Genomic DNA, 19,315 nt, shown 5'->3' with positions numbered 1-19,315 from the left:
GAGAACGAAGAATGGAATAACTTTTACAAAGGACAGATAGGCAGTAAGCACACATTGGAAGTAGTGCTTTGAGGATCTCCTCAACCAGGACTCAGTCCTCAACGTGAGTGTCTTCAACCACATCCCACCGCTTCTAACTACCCAATGTTTCAGCAGAACAACTATTTGACATGAAGTTGGAAAGGCCATCGAACAGTTAAGAACCAATGAAGCCACCAGTGCAGCCAAACAGTGGAGAAGATCCTCTGCATGACAATGTGAATCATTCCCCTCACCTGAAAGGAGGAGAGCACACTAGCAGACTTCAGAGTGGCAGTAATTGTGAGTAGCTTCAAGAAAGGAATTGACTGATTGTGATAACTACAGAGGGCTGTAGTTACAGTGAAGTTAATGGCATGAATCTCCTTCAATTGTATCTTCCCCACCATGGCTGAAGAGCTCGTAACAGAGTCAGAATGCAGACTCTGTCCATCAAGAGGCACAGGAGCCATGATCTTCACAGCAAGCTGGGCAAAATGTAGAGAGCAGCGGCAATATTTATACATGGACCCTTTGATCTCACAAAGGTCTTCAACGCTGTTATGTGGGAGAAATTTGTCTGTTTGCAGAAATTTGTCACCATTCTCCACTTGCTCCATGAAAACATGAAACAGATCCAATAAGTGTGCAAGTTGGGTTCAAGCATGGCTGCATCATTGTAGCAATGCTCATTTCTATCTTCCTCACCACAACACTTCACCCCACATCCACAAAATGGAGCTAAGCTACAGAATTATGGGAAATTTAAATCTAGAACCAAGATCACCCAACTTCCATCATTGAGACATAGTGAGTAGATGACACATGCAAAGGCTGAACTCCCATTCAGCATCAATAAACTCTTGGAAGTATTTAGGAAGAGTGGGCCTCAGGTTAAATATCTAGAAGACAAAGGTCCTCTATCAACCTACTCAGGAAGAAGGGATTATGCCCAAAATGGCGATTCTCATGCACCTCGGATGCTGCCTGGCCTGCTGTGTTTTTCCAGCACGACATTCTTCAACTCTGGTACTCCAGCATCTGCAGTCCTCACCTTCTCCTAGCACAGTCTTTGGCCATCTGAGGACCAGTATTTGTTAACCAAGACCTCAAACCTCAAACATGGCACTAAGCACATGTTCTACAGGGCTGTCGGGTTACCTGTCCTCTTGTATGCATTGGTGCAATGGACATTGTTTAGCAGATACCTCAAGCCATTGGAGAAATAACATCAGAGATGTCTCTGCAAAATCCTACAAATTCAAGAGCAGGATAGGTGCTCCATATAAATGTCTTCTCTCAGGCCAACATAGAGGCATTGGTTATGGCCAATCGGGTAAGCCACATTATCCCAAACACAGCTCTCTACTCAGACAGAATGTCCTCAAAATTACCATAAAGTTGCAACATCCCCACCAGCTCATGGAAATCTTTTCCTTAATACCATCGAAACTGTAGAAGAAACACCTGCAAAGGTGCAGAGAATTTTGATTGCCCCTAACAGTCTCATGCACAAGCTAAGTGAAAATGGGCTAACCAGTTTTAAACATTCTCAACGTCCCACCCTCCCAGCTCGTACGATCTGCCCCATGACAACAGACTGTGTGGATCCACTATTGAGGTCAGGACCCACAATGGAAGAATGTCATCCCCATTCCCAAAGGGCTACCTATGAAGAAAGAAGAAGAGCCTCTAATTGACACAGTTGACCATGATTCAGAAACTCAACATAGTGAAATTTCCTGATGGGATTAAACAAAAAAAAAGGCAATGAAAGAAACCCAGCGCATTAGATAAATTACACATGGCACTTACTGTTTCTGATTTAAATAAATGCTTGCACTGAGAAAATGATCAATTACTTAATTGTGATTTAACTTAACTGAGAATTACAAAGGTAAAAGATTTCAGTGGAAATGGGGCACAATGAACTAACATGATGGGATTTCCATTCAGTTGTTTGGTTTTGCGGTAACCTTTGTAGATTTGATAACTCAGATCTGTGCTGAGATGAAACATCAGTTGCTATGTGTGCAGGAATTTTATTTACAAAGGTTTTTTTCTTTAATGGCTGCTCCATACCTACAGTTGTAACTCCAAGAAATTTCTACAATGTATTGACTTTTCTTTGAGTGCACTCAGGTATAACTAGTTAAGCACAATGAGCATCAGTAGTACACAGACTCACATAATTTAACACAGAACATTTGACCACAGATAACATTACATCTTATGCCAATTCCACTGGCCTTACAATTCCATTATGAAAGCAAAGCTTAGTCTGGCTGAAGTTCATACAGGCTTCAAGTTTCTTAGTGCTGTTGTCTTGTTGGCGTAGAAAGGTAGGAAGCTGGAAGAACACAGCAAGCCAGGCAGCATCAGGAGATAGAGAAGTTGACATTTCAGGTGTAAGTCTTCTTCAGGACTGCGGCTGGGTGTAGAGAGAGCTGCAGATAAAAGGGGTAGCAGAGGTGGTGTGGTGGAGTGGGGTTAGTTGAAGACAGGTAGAGGATATGACCTGGTTGGTCAATGGGAGGAATGAATCCAGTTGGTGTTGTTCCTCCAATTTGCAGTTTGGTTTGTTATGGCAAAGGAGGGCAGCCAAGGACGATCATGTTGGAAAGGGAGTGGGAAGGGGATTTCAAGCAACACTTCAAATTCAGCCTGGGCAGCTTACAGCTTGGAGAACTCAACACTGAGTTCTCCAATTTCAAATAACCTCCCTTCCCAGCCCGTCCCCAACCCTTCACTCCTCCCTGCCACCAACCAGATTCCTTCCTCCCATTGACCAACCCTCTGCTTATCTTCACCTATCCCCACTCCACCATCCTGCCCCACCACCCCCTTTATCTGCAGCTCCCTTTACACCCACCCCTAGTCCTGAAGAATAGTTGCACCCGAAACATTGACTTCTCTACCTTCTGATGCTGCCTAGCTGGCTGTGTTCTTCCAGCTTTCTGCCTGTCTACTTTGGATTCTAGCATATGCAGTTTTTTTTGTCTACATTGTTGTCTTGCTGGTGGGCAGTATCACCAACATGTTCACTTCAAGTTTCATCTGTGAGTGGTGCTATTTATAAGAAAATGAATAATAATAAAGATACTTGACTCCTACATCATCCTTAGCCAGAGCAGGTGTTGCTGTTTTAATGGACTGGTGAAACCCTTGGAATCCAAACAAGGCTATAGCAAAACCAAACAAGGCTATAGCAAAACCAAACAAGTGGTTGGATGTTCCATCCTGTGAGTTGACATTAGCAATGAGCTTCTTTATGTTTGTAACTCACTTAGGAATTAAGTCATTCAATAATTTTGTAAATCCAGAAAATGTATTTAGATCAGAAACAGTAAATGGGAAATCACAGATGTTTGGGATACTCTGTTCACTGTTCATTTTCCTAGTTCAACATCACTCCCCTAACTAATATCCTCTGTTTTTCTCTCTTTCAGATGGGTCATTATCCAACTTGAGGTTTTACAAAAAATATCAATTGCATTAAGCTGTGTAATAGCCTTTCATTAGATTACCTACAGTGTGGAAAAAGGCCCTTCGGCCTAACAAGTCCACTCTGATCCTCTGAAGAGTACCCCCCCCCAGACCCATTTCTTTACACTTACTCTTGATTAATGCACCCAACACTATGGACAATTTAAATGGCCAATTCACCCTACTTGCACATCTTTAGACTGTGGGAGAAAACCAACGCAGACACGGGGAGTATGTGCAAACTCCACACAGTCACCCGAGGTTGGAATCGAACCAGGGCCTCTGGCACTGTGAGGCAGCAGTGCTAACCACTGAGCCATCGTGCTGTCCCAAATGTGGTAAATTTTATGTGGAAAATTATCAAAAGCTTTTGAGAAATCTCAATATACTTCCACCAGATTATACAAAACCCACTTCTCTCAAAAAAGATCAACTAGCTCATCAATCAGAATCTGCTCTTTCTGGCAATGATCGAAATCTTCATTAATCATAAGAAAGTCATTGAATTCACAGTATTACTATGCAATATTGCTAATTTATAGTAAATCACAGTATATTGTAATAAAATTTCACTAGAGTACAATATACCTGAATGAACACTTAGTAACGTATATACAGCTCACTCCAAACTCATAATAATTCAATATAGTGCAATGTTAGATCATCAATACACAGTATAACCAATTGAGGATTAAATAAAGTGTAATCCACTTGAGCACTCAACAACTCATACTAAAACTTTTTGAAACTATGTTAATTCAAATTCCAACTCAGTAAGAATTCAATCTGCAACCGAAGGAGAGCTCAGTAAGGATTCAATGCTCATAAACTAAATTATTGAGAAATCAATTAGTTTTAGTGATCTGAATCAGCATTCAATTAAAGAGAGTGTAATTCAATAACTTGTATTGTAATTTGATACAAACTAATCATGCAACTCATTACTTTATAAAGTTAAAAGTCACACAACACCAGGTTATAGTCCAACAGGTTTAATTGGAAGCACACAAGCTTTCGGAGCGACGCTCCTTCATCAGGTGATAGGACAATCACCTGATGAAGGAGCATCGCTCCGAAAGCTAGTGTGCTTCCAATTAAACCTGTTGGACTATAACCTGGTGTTGTGTGATTTTTAACTTTGTACACCCCAGTCCAACACCGGCATCTCCAAATCATTACTTTATAGTGCACCTCCAGTAACATATGCTGGCAATTTTCCAGGACTTATGTCTCTAAAATTAGCAAAGTTCCAGTGGCAGAGTCAGAGGATTCCCAAGGATATTCCCAACATTACTGTAATCTAATAAAATGTCAGCATAAAGCAATGAGATTCAATATTTTACAGTTTTCTGTAATGCGATAACAGTACTTGTGGCATCAATGAGATTTCAATCACTCACATTGTTAGGAAATGACAATTTCATAGATCCCAATGTAACTCAATCAGAAGCTAATATATTATTACATCTCAGTAAGTACACCAAAATTCACATTGAGGCTCAATGACAATTCAGTAACTTACTGCATAACTGAATGCAAATTAAATCAATCACAATATAAGTCAATCATGTAGTCCAGGCTGTGCGGTGTGATTCTGATATCTGCCTGTGATACTGATAATGCACAAATAGCAAATATGATTAATTTCACCATGTCTCTATTGCTCTTACAATAGCTTACAACAGGTTCATTTCACCCAGCATCCCATGTTTATCGACATACATTGGCTTCCTCATGTTTTAAAATTATTATCTGTTTCTAACATCCTCCAGAGCCTCATTCCCTCCCTAATTCTTTAATTTCCTTCAGTCTCCCAACACCCCTCTAATACTGACCTCTTTTTCACCTCTATTTGTCATTACTCTACCATTGGTGGCTATACTTTCAGCTGTGTAGGCCATAAATTCTGGAATGTGTTGAAAATGTGTTGCTGGTTAAAGCACAGCAGGTCAGGCAGCATCCAAGGAATAGGAAATTCGACGTTTCGGGCATAAGGGCTTATGCCCGAAACGTCGAATTTCCTGTTCCTTGGATGCTGCCTGACCTGCTGTGCTTTAACCAGCAACACATTTTCAACTGTGATCTCCAGCATCTGCAGACCTCATTTTTTTACCCATAAATTCTGGAATCCCCTTTATAAATCTGTTCACTTCTCTATCTCTTTTCCTTTAAGATGCATCCTAAAACTTCTCTAACCAAGCTTGAAATGACCTGTTCCCAAACTTTGTTTCATAATGCTCCTGAGGAGCACATTCAGATGTTTTACTTTTGTCAAATAGCTGTATGAATACAAGCTGTTATTGTTGGCTAGCTAATGAGGCCTTAGTCCACATTTCTGTGAACAGCAATTAGATCTTAGAAATTGTGATGCTCTATCAGACTTCAGTTCTAGCTTAAGTGCTGGAAAAGCACAGCCGGTAAGGCAGCATTCAAGGAATTCCTGATGAAGAGCTCGTCGACTCTCTTGCTCCTCAGATACTGCCTGACCGGCTGTCCTTTTCCAGCACCACGCTTCTTGACTGATTTCCAGCATTTGAAGTCCTTACTTTCTCTTAATTCTAGCTTAGCTAAGAATAGAAAAACTCAGCAATATCTCAATGAACCAAGTTCATCAGGGAGCTGGGAATGATAATATTACCAGCTTACACTAACACTCAGTAAGATCTCAAGTGTTTTTTATTATTCTTAGAGTCACGGAGATGTACAGCATGGAAACAGACCATTTGGTCCAACTCGTCCATGCTGACCAGATATCCAAACCTAATCTAGTCCCACTTGCCAGCACCCACTCCATATCCTTCCAAACCCTTCCTATCCATGTACCCATCCAAATGCCTTTTAAATGTTGCAATTGTACCAGCCTCCACCACTTCCTTTGGCAGCTCATTCCATACACACCACCCATTCTTGTTATATTGTGATATATTACAAAAGACTATTTTAATTTTGTTACTAAAGTGTAATGATTATGTGCTATCACATAATCATTACATCCTAATTAACCTTAACATTGTTCAACAAGATGTCTCATAGTGCAACGATACTAAAGCATTATTTTATAATTAGTGCAAATGTTTTGTTGAACAAAATATTATTATTGGGCCATCCATCTCTGCTCTTTAATGGACAATGACATATGAAAACCTATAATCACTTTTAGCCAAGTTGCAAATAAAATTATATTTCAAATAGTTTATTGGTGGTGAAGCACTTTTGAACACCCTGAGAGTATGAAAGGCACTTTTATATAATGTTCTTTCTTTAATCTTAATAAAGCACAATGTAATCCAATGTGGACTTTACAAATTATATTGATTAGTATATCTAAATGTAGCTTAATATTTGTGTAACAAAAACTCCATACCTTTTCATGCATCACAATGAAATATTCCGTAAGACAATGTAATCTATGTGAAATGCCATAAATCAGTTAAAATTTGTATTAAGTGTCTCAGAAAGAGTTGTGAAATATGAATTTTATCCCTGAAATATGTTGGGCTTTTAATACTTGAATAACAAAATTTTGAGTATGATATGATTTGTTAAATGAGATATAGCCAAAGCACATTAGTAAATAGGGAGAAAGATACATTTTTGGACAGAGGAGAAAAACATAGCTACATCTCAGGAAATCCCGACATAAATGAGAAATGTCACTTACATCTCACTGAGTCTTGCAGTAATTAACTAAGATGCAGATGAGGCTTTAGTTCACAATTATACTCTTCTGTGAGGTCTGTGTTCAATCTCAGAAATTACTGCGGGGATCCAGTGAGATTTCAGTAAAATGTAATTATATAACAGTGACATATATATGATAGCTGAGCACCTTCCAGTGAGTATCATATTTCAGATTAATCTTAGTAAATCACTGTAGGATTAAGTGAGATTCAAAACTTACTGTATAAAATCACAATAGGCCTAAGTAGGATCTCAGTTAAGACTCACATTTAAATCACCATATAACTGAATTAGATTGCAGTTACACATCAATTACAGTTTCAGAATGAGTCAGAATGTTAGACATTTTATATATGTCATATATAGAGAGATAGCAATATCACAGTCAAATTGATAGTAAACTTCAGTAAAAATCAATGTATACAATTGAACCAATGTACAATCATAATTATGTTTCACTCAACTAATATGACTCCTTAAAATTAAAATAAAAGTTACATATTTGTAACTACGGGAGATCAAAATGGTGTATATTCAGTGAAAATTAATTTGCAACAGTATCTCAAAAAATTGTAGTCTAACACAATAATGCAATTCAGATTTTCATTGTCATTCATCAGTGAAAAGCTAATAAAAGGGTGTTTCAGAATTGGAGTTAAAGTAGTTGAATGGCCAATCTCACAGGAAGAAGGTATGATATTTTTATATTTTCCCTTATGTCAAATGAAAGGAATACTGTTGATGATTGTTTTAAGAAAGTCTACTTTTATATTTCCAAATACTCCAGTATGAATGAAAGTATGAATGTAAACATATGTTTTAAGTAAATGCATTTGAAAAGTTTGTTGTACTTGAGGTCCTACCTAATACATTTAGTTGCCTCTGGTCTAGATTTTAAGTCTTGATCCTTTACAGCTACTCCAAAGTGTATTGGAAAAAGACCTCCGAGTATAATGTCTCCCTTCTTTTGTGCTCTTTGATTTGGCCCATATCCCGAGACACTGTAAGATTGTAGAAGAGTAAATCCTAGGAACAAGAGATGGTAATAATAGTGCCCCATTGTACAATCCACTCTTGCCGATTTCTTTACCAAGTCAAAAGGTTGCACTCCAAAAAAAAATCACTTAGAGAAAAATCATTGAGGCTTTTTGCTTATCTTTGTAATGGTGAGGGATGACACAACTGTAGAATTTTTGAAAGATGAAAACTGCTGCCTTCTTGAAGTCTTCCATCTTGTAAAAAAGGTTATCTCACAGTCTTATAGCTGATGAACAAACAATTCAGCTTTGTTCCATTTTCAAAGATTCCTTGGGGAAAGAAAGTACAGAAGTTGAGTAACTGTAAGCTTGCCTTTGGAATTGCAAAACATAAGCTTTTATTCTTGCTTTCAACCCTTTCTCATTTTAACCTATGAAACCCATTCACTTTGTCTTGGCCTTGTGAAGTATGGTGGAGAAGACTGAGTTTTTCTATGATTTCTGATAATATCACACAAAACTTGGTTACACAGGAGGCAACTGGCAGAAAAAACATGGCTACAATGTATGTGCACATACTTTACCACAATTGTCAAGGAAACCCTCATAACAAAACACTTTGAAAACTTCAGTGCTATCTTCTGAGTTTTCTTGTTATAATCTGAAAATTTTACTTGCATATCTTTTTAAAGTATACTTTCATTTTTAACAACCTCAGCCTGAAATTTGTAAGGGTTTGAGTCTCCAGATTTGTACTCTCAGCTAGCCCAAATTCTGAGGGTGAAGCCCAGGATTCATATCAGTATGGTTCATGCTGAGTGCTACTGGATTCTGAGTTAGTTTGGAACACCAAGGAAATTAGGAACCCGTACTTTTGGAAGGTTTCATTGATTCCAAAGATAGAATGACATGACAAACCCGCCATGAGATCTGTTTAATTGTATATGTTGTGGAACAACTATTTTATATTCTGTGCTATAGTACTTACTACCTCCTAATACTTTGTTGACTCTTGTACGAAATTTGTAACATGATATTCCCTTCATCAAATATGAAGATGATCTTTCCAATGCTAGCATGATACATAAAAAACAATAAAACACTCCACTTTGATTTATGAGGAAATACCTCAAGTTGCCTGTGACTTGAGGAATCCATGGTTTATTAATCCATGGTATCGGTATTTGCTTTGGAAAATGCAAAAGCAAATGTGTGACAGAATGAGACAGCGGATTGCTTAATTAGCATAGAGTGCTGCTGAGATACCAGAAAGATGGAAATGCATTTCTATTTATATAATTTATTTTCTTTCAAGAGATTTTGCTTTAGTAGAGACCTCATGATGAGATCACACTGTGGAACAGTGATCAAAAATACACAATCCTACTTACAAGATTGTGCAATATTTCTAGCATAATTGACACTGTTCAGAAGACAAAAATAAATTATGCTTAATTTAAGGAAAGACTATTCGTAGTTCATATGTAAACCCCGAAAAGAAATGCATCAAGTTCCAAAACATCTAGTTATCCATGATCATCACGAATCATACTTGATTAACTTCCTCTTCCTATATCTCCCAATGTCCCTAGAAATATAGGAGTATGCATGATCTAGAAGGTTATTTTCAATTATTGTGCCAATTATCAATGGAGGTTTAGGGTGTAGGTTTACTCACTGAGCTGTAGGTTTGATATCCAGACGTTTCATTACCTGGCTAGGTAACATCATCAGTGGCAACCTCCAAGTGAAGCGAAGCTGGTGTCTCCTGCTTTCTACTTATATCTTTCTCCTGGATGGGGTTCCTGGGGTTTGTGGTGATGTCATTTCTTGTTCGTTTTCCGAGGGGTTGATAGGTGCCATCTAGATCTATGTGTTTGTTAATGGCGTTGTGGTTGGAGTGCCAGGCCTCTAGGAATTCTCTGGCATGTCTTTGCTTAGCCTGTCTCAGGATAGAAGTGTTGTCCCAGTCAAAATGGTGGGTTTTTTCATCCGTGTGAAGGGCTACGAGGGAGAGAGGGTTGTGTCTTTTTGTGGCTAGCTGGTGTTCGTGTATCCTGGTGGCTAACTTTCTTCCTGTTTGTCCTACATAGTGTTTGTGGCAGTCCTTTAATGGAATTTTGTAGATGATGTTGGTTTTGTCCATGCGTTGTACTGGGTCTTTTAAGTTTGTTAGTTTTTGTTTGAGAGTGTTGGTGGGTTTGTGTACTACTAGGATTCTGAGGGGTCTTAGTAGTCTGGTTGTCATTTCTGAAACTTCTTTGATGTATGGTAAGGTGGTTAGGGTCTCCGGCTGTTTTTGGTCTGCTTGTTGTGGTTTGTTCTTGAAGAATCTGCGCACTGTATTTTTTGAGTATCCATTCTTCACGAATGAAACAAAAACTAACAAACTTAAAAGACTCAGTACAACCCATGGACAAAAGCAATGACATCCACAAAATTCCATGCAAGGACTGCCACAAACACTACGTAGGACAGACAGGAAGAAAGTTAGCCATCAGGATACACGAACACCAGCTAGGCACAAAAAGACACGACCCCCTCTCCCTCATAGCCCTACACACGGATGAAAAAAAACCCACCATTTCGACTGGGACAACACATCTATCCTGGGACAGGCTAAGCAAAGACATGCCAGAGAATTCCTAGAGGCCTGGCACTCCAACCACAATGCCATAAACAAACAAATAGATCTAGATGCCATCTATCAACCCCTCAGAAAATGAACAGGAAATAACATCACCACAAACCCCAGGAACCCCATCCAGGAGAAAGATACAAATAGAAAGCAGGAGACACCAGCTTTGCTTCACTTGGAGGTTGCCACTGATGATGTTACCTAGCCAGGTAATGAAACGTCTGGATATCAAACCTACAGCTCAGCGAGCAAACCTACACCCTAAACCTCAACCTGAGCTATAAACCTTCACAAACCTTGCATGAATAGAGGTTCTCATAACTTTGTCCAACAATCTCAAAAAATGGAGAATATCTTCCACTGCTAGTCTTCCCTCCCTCAGGCCCAGGCTTCATAGAAGCTAAGGATGACTTTCTGGAAATCTGTGCTCAATCTCTGAAATCATAGATCTTAAAACCCAGCCTTATTTTTTCACTTGTATTACACATTTCTTTGCAGTTTTAATGATGGTTACTTCTAAAATTTTTAAACTCTCGTAAGTGACACTTCATATAGACAGTTGTCATTTATTTTGTACTCCCTTTCTGTCATCATATAAACCAAAGGAACTATTGGTGAAATAGTCGATTGCTCTGACTGTCTAGAAACAATGTGATAAGAAAATTGTTAATTCAACACTTAGCCAAGTTAACAGGCCAAGTAGATTATCTGCCTTTTATAGAACCATCTAATCAAGTGTTTTCTACAATAAACACATAACCTGAACCTCCAGCTCACTCTCAAATGGTGAATGTCAACATTGTTACTGCTGAATCAATGGTGCTGGATTAATTGGCCACTTTATTGACAGTATAGCGAAAGAGAACCACAAAAACATGTGGTGTTAAATTATCTTTAAGCTGCTTTCCCAATTTCTTTCATTTACTTATCTCATATGATTGCAAACATTCCCTTAGGACTTTCCTGGCTACACAATATTGAATCTGGCAGACAGCACTGAGATTTACATTGGAGTGGGTTATTTTTAAATGAAGCTCTGGTATGGAAATGACACAAACCCCTTTGTACCTGGCAAGTGCAGATGGCCAAAAGTTCTACCCCTGCCCCAGCTGTAAGAACTCCACATCCTGGACATGCCGTGAAGTCTGGCAGTTCAGCAAGAGAGGAACCTGAGACAAATACTTCTTTACCTTTGTTTTCAAGGAGTGTTTTGGGTGGGTGGAGGAGCCGAGGGGCACTGATGGTCACTCACCATATTCTCCCTCCAACATATCTAGTCCGTCACCATATCTCACCCTCCAGTACAACTGGTCCCTAACCCTATCTCACCCTCCAACTTGCCTGGCCCCCACACCATATCTCACCCTCCAACATACCTGGTCCCTCACCATATCTCACCTATATCTCAGGGCGAGATATAGTGAGGGGCAGTACAACAGGCCCCTCACTATATCTCGCCCTCCAGTACAACTGGTCCCTAACCGTATCTCTCCCTCCAACACACCTAGTCCTTCACTATATCTGACTCTTTAGTCCTCCTGGTCCCTCACCACATCTTCCCACTGCCTTACCCGTGCATCCCAATTACAACTTGCTTTTCCTGCCACAATTAATTCCCCGTTACCAAGACACACTCCAATTCAGCAACTGACGTTATCGCGGTCTCTATAACTGATCGATAAAGATAAATTCTTACCAGACCATAGAGCTACTCTCTCGTTAGAGAGACAACTGGTGGTAGTTTAACCTAAGGGTCATCATACTTCAGGCAGGGGAAGAGGTGAAGAAGGATCATCCTTCATGGTAACATCAGCCAGTATGGGAAATGAGGAGAAAGTGAGGTCTGCAGATGCTGGAGATTAGAGGCGAGAGTGTGTTGCTGGAAAAGCACAGCATGAGGCAGCATCTGAGGAGCAGGAGATGATGCTTCCTGATGAAGGGCTCCGGCATGGGACGTTGATTTTCCTGTTCCTTGCCCTGCTGTGCTTTTCCAGCAACACACTCTCGACCCAGCGTGGGAAAAGAGCCCACATTGTTGGCATCACTCTGTAACACAACCAGCTGTCAAGCCAACAGAGCTAAATAACCCCTCCAGAATTAAGGTCTGTTGGGTAAGCCAGCAACAGTCGCCAGTGTGAGGACTGAACCCATAACCTTGGCATTATGAGCACCATACTCTAACCATCTGAGCTAACTAGTCCAATCCACTATTGCACCAAATAAGCCAATGTATCAATCGGGTTGTTTGTTTTCCATTAGTATAATACCAATCAGTTAACCAAAAACAACATGGGTGGTAAATGTACAAAACAAAATAACCAGAATATGATCACACACATAAAGGTCACATGGAGAAAGGAGCAGTTCTTGCATTTTATACAAGAGAAAAATGATACCAAATAAAACTACTTTGTGACTGTGGTCACAGAGTCGCTTCTAATGAACTAAACGTTTCCATGAAACAGTATAAGTTAAAGAAAACTCAAACCAGAAATAAAATTAGTGTTCAAACATTGTTTGAAGTTACTGTCTATGGAAAATACTGTCACCTGAGGTCTTGAAAATGTTGTCATCTTGTAACAGAAGCATGACCATTTCTCAAAGCTAGAACTGTTCCAAGAAGTTATATTGGATGCAACAGACTGTGGCAACCTCAGTAACAAAAAAGGTAACCATAGTAGCAGCAAAGGTCAACTACGGTAGGTACAACAGTTTCTAAATACTTTTATCAAACTTAATACAACAGTGCAGCCAGCTAGAACAGAGGTAGACAACTGCATCATCAAACACAAATATTGTGAACGACTCTAAGCAAAAAAGGCAGGCTGGAGGCACAATCCAGTTTCCATTGCCACTTCAATCTGAATCATTTCATCTTTCTGTGTTAAAGGTTACGGTATGAGTTCTGCAATACACACATTAGAATATAGGGTTTATTTGGAATTGCACATTTGCTCCCCCAGTAAAAACTCACTGTAGCGGCGAATCTGTTGAAATTAGAGTGACAGAGACATAGCACAGAAAAACGCCCTTTGGCCCATCAAGTCTGTACCAATCAAAAACAACCACCTAACTTTTCTAATTTGATTTTCTAGCAGTTGGGCCATAGTCTTGTATGCCTTGCATTGCAACTGCACATTTACATACTATTTACATATTATGAGGGTTCTGCCTCTACTATCATACAAGCAGTGAGTTTAAGGTTTCCACCATCCTCTGTGTGAGAACATATTCGCTCACATCCCCTCTAAACTTCCTATCCCTTACCTTAAAATGTAAGTCCCCTGGTCATTAATGCCTTCACCAAGGGGAAAAGTTCCTTCCTATATATCCTGTCTATGCTCCTCATAATTCTATACATCCCCCCTGTTGGGATCCATTATTAAGGTTAGGCCCCTCAGTCTTTTCCAGGGAAAACTGTCCAGTCTGTCCAATCTCTCTTCATAACTGAAACTTGGTAAATCTCGGAACCTGGTAAATCTCCTCTGTACCCTGTCCAGTGCTATCGTATCCCTCCTATAATATGGACTCTGGAACTGCACGTCATACTCTATCTGTGGCCTAACCAACATTTTATACAGTTCCAGCATAAACTCCCTGTTAACCTTCTTAATCATCTTACCTACCTGTTCCTACTACCTTAAGGGATCGATGGATATGCACACCAAAGTCCCTCTTATCTTCAGTGCTTCCCAGGATCCTACCACCATTGTGTATTCTCTTGCCTTGTTTGTCCTGTCCAGTTGCATCATTCATATTTATCTGGGTTAAATTCCACTTGTCACTGAACAGCCCACCTATACCGTCCTGCAATCTAAGACTTACTATCTGTACTTTTGAAAAATAACAAGAATTTAATTATCTTGAGGGGAAATGTGTTTTATTTAAGAATTAATATAAAATCCATGATTCAACTGTGAAAGGATGTGCTGATCTGTGAAAGCAATTTCTTTTCTCATATTTGGGTTGTGACATTATATATTGCTCGTCTCTAATTGGCCTCGAGAAGATTGAGCTGCCTCTTTGAACCACAGCAATCCGTGTGCTCCAGGTAGACCCATAATGCTGCTGAGTGGAGAATTTCAGGATTTTACCCCAGTGATACTGAAGGAACAGCAATATATTTCCAAGTTAGGATGATGACTAGCTTGGAGGGGAACTTGTAGGTGGTGTGTTTCCACGTATCTACCACCCATGTCCTTCAGGATAGAAGTGGCTGTGGGTTTGGAAGGAACTGCCTAAGTGGTGAATTTCTGCAGTGCATCTTTTAGATGATACGCACTGCTGCTATCGAGTGTCAGTGTTGAAGGGAGTGGATGCTTGTAAATGTATATGATTATAAATATATGACTAATAGTAAGACAACCAAATATTCCATTCCTGACTGAAGCACAATGAATGTGACTATGAAGGAGTCCTCTGTCAGTCTGCACATTGTTGGTTTGCCTGGTGTCAGCAGTCACTGCACTCTGCAACCACTCTTGGAGAATACGGAAACCGTCAGAGATACCAGTTGACTCCTCACAAACGTAATCAAAGTTGCCAGCCTTAGCAGGATTATAGGATGCTCAAATGACTGTCATGCAGATGCTTGAGATTTGGACTCTACTGAGGCGAAACAGGAAACCACCTTGGATAGGTTAGCGGACAGATAAGGGCTGCCAAAGAATCACTATTCTACCACATTCTGCTGTCCGTCAGAAATAATGGACCTCTGCAAGGGATAGTGGAGGTGAGTTTTCACACATTAAAAGGGACTTACATTTTACCAGAGCGGTGAGGAGAGGAGTAGTGAAGCGAGGGCTGCCGGGAAGGGTGAATTTTCCCACATTAAAAGGGACTTATCTCAGGAGTCGGGCCTGCATTTTGCCAGAGCAGAGAGGGAGGAGCGAAGAATTTCTGGGAAGACATATATTTGTGTGGTTGCGTTACCCGAAACACTACTCGGGTAGTGTCTCCCACCCATCCTCCTCGTCTAACCAATAAAAAAGGACCTGTGCACCAGATTGGTAAGGTAACAAGTTTGTTTTATTCCTTATTTTTTCATCAGGCTCTTTGGGAATTTAGAATAGTGGGAATGGAGGTTAGGGTAGTTGAATATTCCTCCTGCAGAATGTGGGAGATAAGGGTCACCACTAGTGTCCCTGCTGACTACATCTGCAGGAAGTGCACCCAACTCCAACTCTTCAAAAACTGCGTTAAGGAACTGGAGCTGGATGAACTTCGGATCATTCAGGAAGCAGAGGGGGTTATTGAGAGGAGTTACAGGGAGGTAGTCACTCCTCAGGTACAAGAAAAAGGCAAATGGGTTACAGTCAGGGGACAGAAAGGAAACCAGCAGGCAGTGCAGGGATCCCCTGTGGCCATTTCCCTCAACAATAAGTATACCGTTTTGGATACTTTTGAGGGTGGATGACTTACCAGGGGAAAGCAGTGGGGCACAGGCCTCTGGCACAGAGTCTGTACCTGCTGCTCAGAAGGGAAAGGGGAAGAGGAGCAGAGTGGTAGTCATTGGGGACTCCATAGTTAGGGGGACAGATAGGAGGTTCTGTGGAGATGAGAGAGACTCATGGTTGGTATGTTGCCTCCCAGGTGCCAGGGTTCGTGATGTCTCTGATCGTGTTTTTGGGATCCTTAAATGGGAGGGGGAGCAGCCCCAAGTTGGGGTCCACATAGGCACCAACGACATAGGTAGGAAGAGAGATGGGGATTTAAGGCAGAAATTCAGGGAGCTAGGATGGAAGCTTAGAGCTAGGATGAACAGAGTTGTTGTCTCTGGTTTGTTGGAGTAAAAAGTGAGGTCTGCTGGAGATCAGAGCTGAAAATGTGTTGCTGGTTAAAGCACAGCAGGTCAGGTAGCATCCAAGGAACAGGAAATTCGACGTTTCGGGCCAGAGCCCTTCATCAGGAATGAGGAGAGTGTGCCAGGCATCGTCGATCACGTCTGGGGGAATCTTGTCTCAGTCGGTTCCCTCGAACTCAGCACTGCCCTCCTAACCTGCAATCTTCTTCCTGACCTCTCAGCCCCCACCCCACTCCAGCCTATCACCCTCACCTTGACCTCCTTCCACCTATCACATCTCCATCGCCCCTCCCCCAAGTCCCTCCTCCCTACCTTTTATCTTAGCCTGCCTGGCACACTCTCCTCATTCCTGATGAAGGGCTCTGGCCCGAAACGTCGAATTTCCTATTCCTTGGATGCTGCCTGACCTGCTGTGCTTTAACCAGCAACACATTTTCGTCTCTGGTTTGCTGCCCGTGCCACGTGCTAGTGAGGCAAGGAATAGGGAAAGAGAGGAGTTGAACAAATGTCTACAGGGATGGTGCAGGAGGGAGGGTTTTGGACTCGTGGATAATTGAGGCTCTTTCTGAGATAGGTGGGACCTCTACAAGCAGGATGGTCTTCATCTGAACCAGAGGGGTACCAATATCCTGGGGGGGAAATTTGCTAAAGCTATTGGGGTGGGTTTAAACTAATCCAGCAGGGGGATGGGAACCAAAATTGTAGTTCGAGTATAGAAAAGGTTGAGAGTAGGGAGGTCCGAAATCAAGTTTCAGGGACGCAAGATGGCACTGGCAAGCAAGAAGTTAGTTTGAAGTGTGTCTACTTCAACACCAGGAGCATCTGGAATAAGGTGGGTGAACTTGCAGCATGAGTTGGTATCTGGGACTTCGATGTTGTGGCCATTTCGGAGACATGGTTAGAGCAGGGACAGGATCGGTTGTTGCAGGTTCCAGGATTTAGATGTTTCAGTAAGAACAGAGAAAATGATAAAAGAGGGGGAGGTGTGGCATTGTTGGTAAAGGACAGTATTACAGTTGCAGAAAGGATGTTTGGGGACTCATCAACTGAGGTAGTATGGGCTGAGGTTAGAAACAGGAAAGGAGAGGTCACCCTGTTGGGAGTTTTCTATAGGCCTCCGAATAGTTCCAGACATGTAGAGGAAAGGATAGCAAAGATGATTCTCGATAGGAGTGAGAGAGACAGGGTAGTTGTCACGGGGGACTTCAACTTTCCAAATATTGACTGGGAACGCTATCGTACGAGTACTATAGATGGGTCCGTTTTTGTCCACTGTGTGTAGGAGGGCTTCCTGACACAGTATGTAGACAGGCCAACAAGGGGCGAGGCCACATTAGATTTGGTACTGGATAATGAGCCCGGCCAGGTATTAGACTTGGAAGTAGGTGAGCACTTTGGTGATAGCGATCACAATTCTGTTATGTTTACTTTAGTGATAGAAAGGGATAGGTGTATACTACTGGGCAAGAGTTAAAGCTGGGAAAAGGCAATTATGATGCGATTAGGCAAGATTTAGGAAGCATAGAATGGAGAAGGAAACTGCAGGGGATAGGCACATTAGAAATGTGGAGCTTATTCAAGGAAAAACTACTGTGTGTCCTAGATAAGTATGTACCTGTCAGGCATGGAGGAAGCTGTAGAGCGCGGGAGCCGTGGTTTATGAAGGAAGTGGAATCTCTGGTCAAGAGGAAGAAGCAGGCTTGTGTTAGGATAAGATGTGAAGGCTCAGTTAGGGTGCTTGAGGGTTACAAGGTAGCCAGGAAAGACCTAAAGAGAGATCAGAAGAGCCAGGAGGAGACATGAGAAGTTGTTGGCGGATAGGATCAGGGTTAACCCTAAGGCTTTCTATAGGTATTTAAGGAATAAAAGAATGACGAGAGTAAGATTAGGGCCAATCAAGGATAATAGTGGGAAGTTGTGTGTGGAGTCAGAGGAGATAGGGGAAGCACTAAATGAATATTTTTCAACAGTATTCACTCTAGAAAACGACAATGTTGTCGAGGAGATTACTGAGATACAGGCTACTAGACTAGGTGTGATTGAGGTTCACAAGGAGGAGGCATGAGAAATCCTGCAGAGTGTGAAAATAGATAAGTCCCCTGGGCCGGATGGGATTTATCCTAGGATTCTCTGGGAAGCCAGGGGAGAGATTGCTGAGCCTTTAGCATTGATCTTTAAATCGTCATTGTCTACAGGAATAGTGCCAGAAGACTAGAGGATAGCAAATGTGGTTTCCCTGTTCAAAAAGACGAGTAGAGACAATCCTAGTAATTATAAACCAGTGAGCCTTACTTCAGTTGTTGGTAAAGTGTTGGAAAAGGTTATAAGAGATAGGATTTAGAATCATCTAGAAAAGAATAATTTTATTAGGGATTAGATTAGATTAGATTACTTACAATGTGGAAACAGGCCCTTCGGCCTAAAAAATCAACACCGACCCGCCGAAGCGCAACCCACCCATACCCCTACATTTACCCCTTACCTAACACTATGGGCAATTTAGCACGGCCAATTCACCTGACCCACACATCTTTTGGACTGTGGGAGGAAACCGGAGCACCCGGAGGAAACCCACGCAGACCCGGGGAGAACGTGCAAACTCCACACGGTTTTGTGAAGGGTAGTCCATGCCTCACAAATCTTATTGACTTCTTTGAGAAGGTGACCAAACAGGTGGATGAGAGTAAACCAGTTGATGTGGTGTATATGAAT

At 41.2% G+C, this 19,315-nt stretch overlaps 1 protein-coding gene across 1 annotated transcript in view; it reads right to left on the bottom strand.

The window, feature by feature from the left end:
* casr (calcium-sensing receptor) overlaps positions 1–8,245 on the bottom strand; it is a 36,413-nt gene extending 28,168 nt beyond the window's left edge. The window contains exon 1 of the mRNA XM_060833098.1: positions 8,049–8,245. Coding sequence (XP_060689081.1) covers positions 8,049–8,245 — 197 coding nt within the window. The remainder of the gene's footprint in view (positions 1–8,048) is intronic.
* Positions 8,246–19,315: the final 11,070 nt, after the last annotated feature.

Source organism: Hemiscyllium ocellatum, chromosome 12, assembly GCF_020745735.1.
Source record: "Hemiscyllium ocellatum isolate sHemOce1 chromosome 12, sHemOce1.pat.X.cur, whole genome shotgun sequence".
Classification (NCBI taxonomy): domain Eukaryota; kingdom Metazoa; phylum Chordata; class Chondrichthyes; order Orectolobiformes; family Hemiscylliidae; genus Hemiscyllium; species Hemiscyllium ocellatum.
The sequence above is the reverse complement of the archived record's forward strand: the minus strand, read 5'-3'. Positions and strand labels throughout refer to the sequence as shown.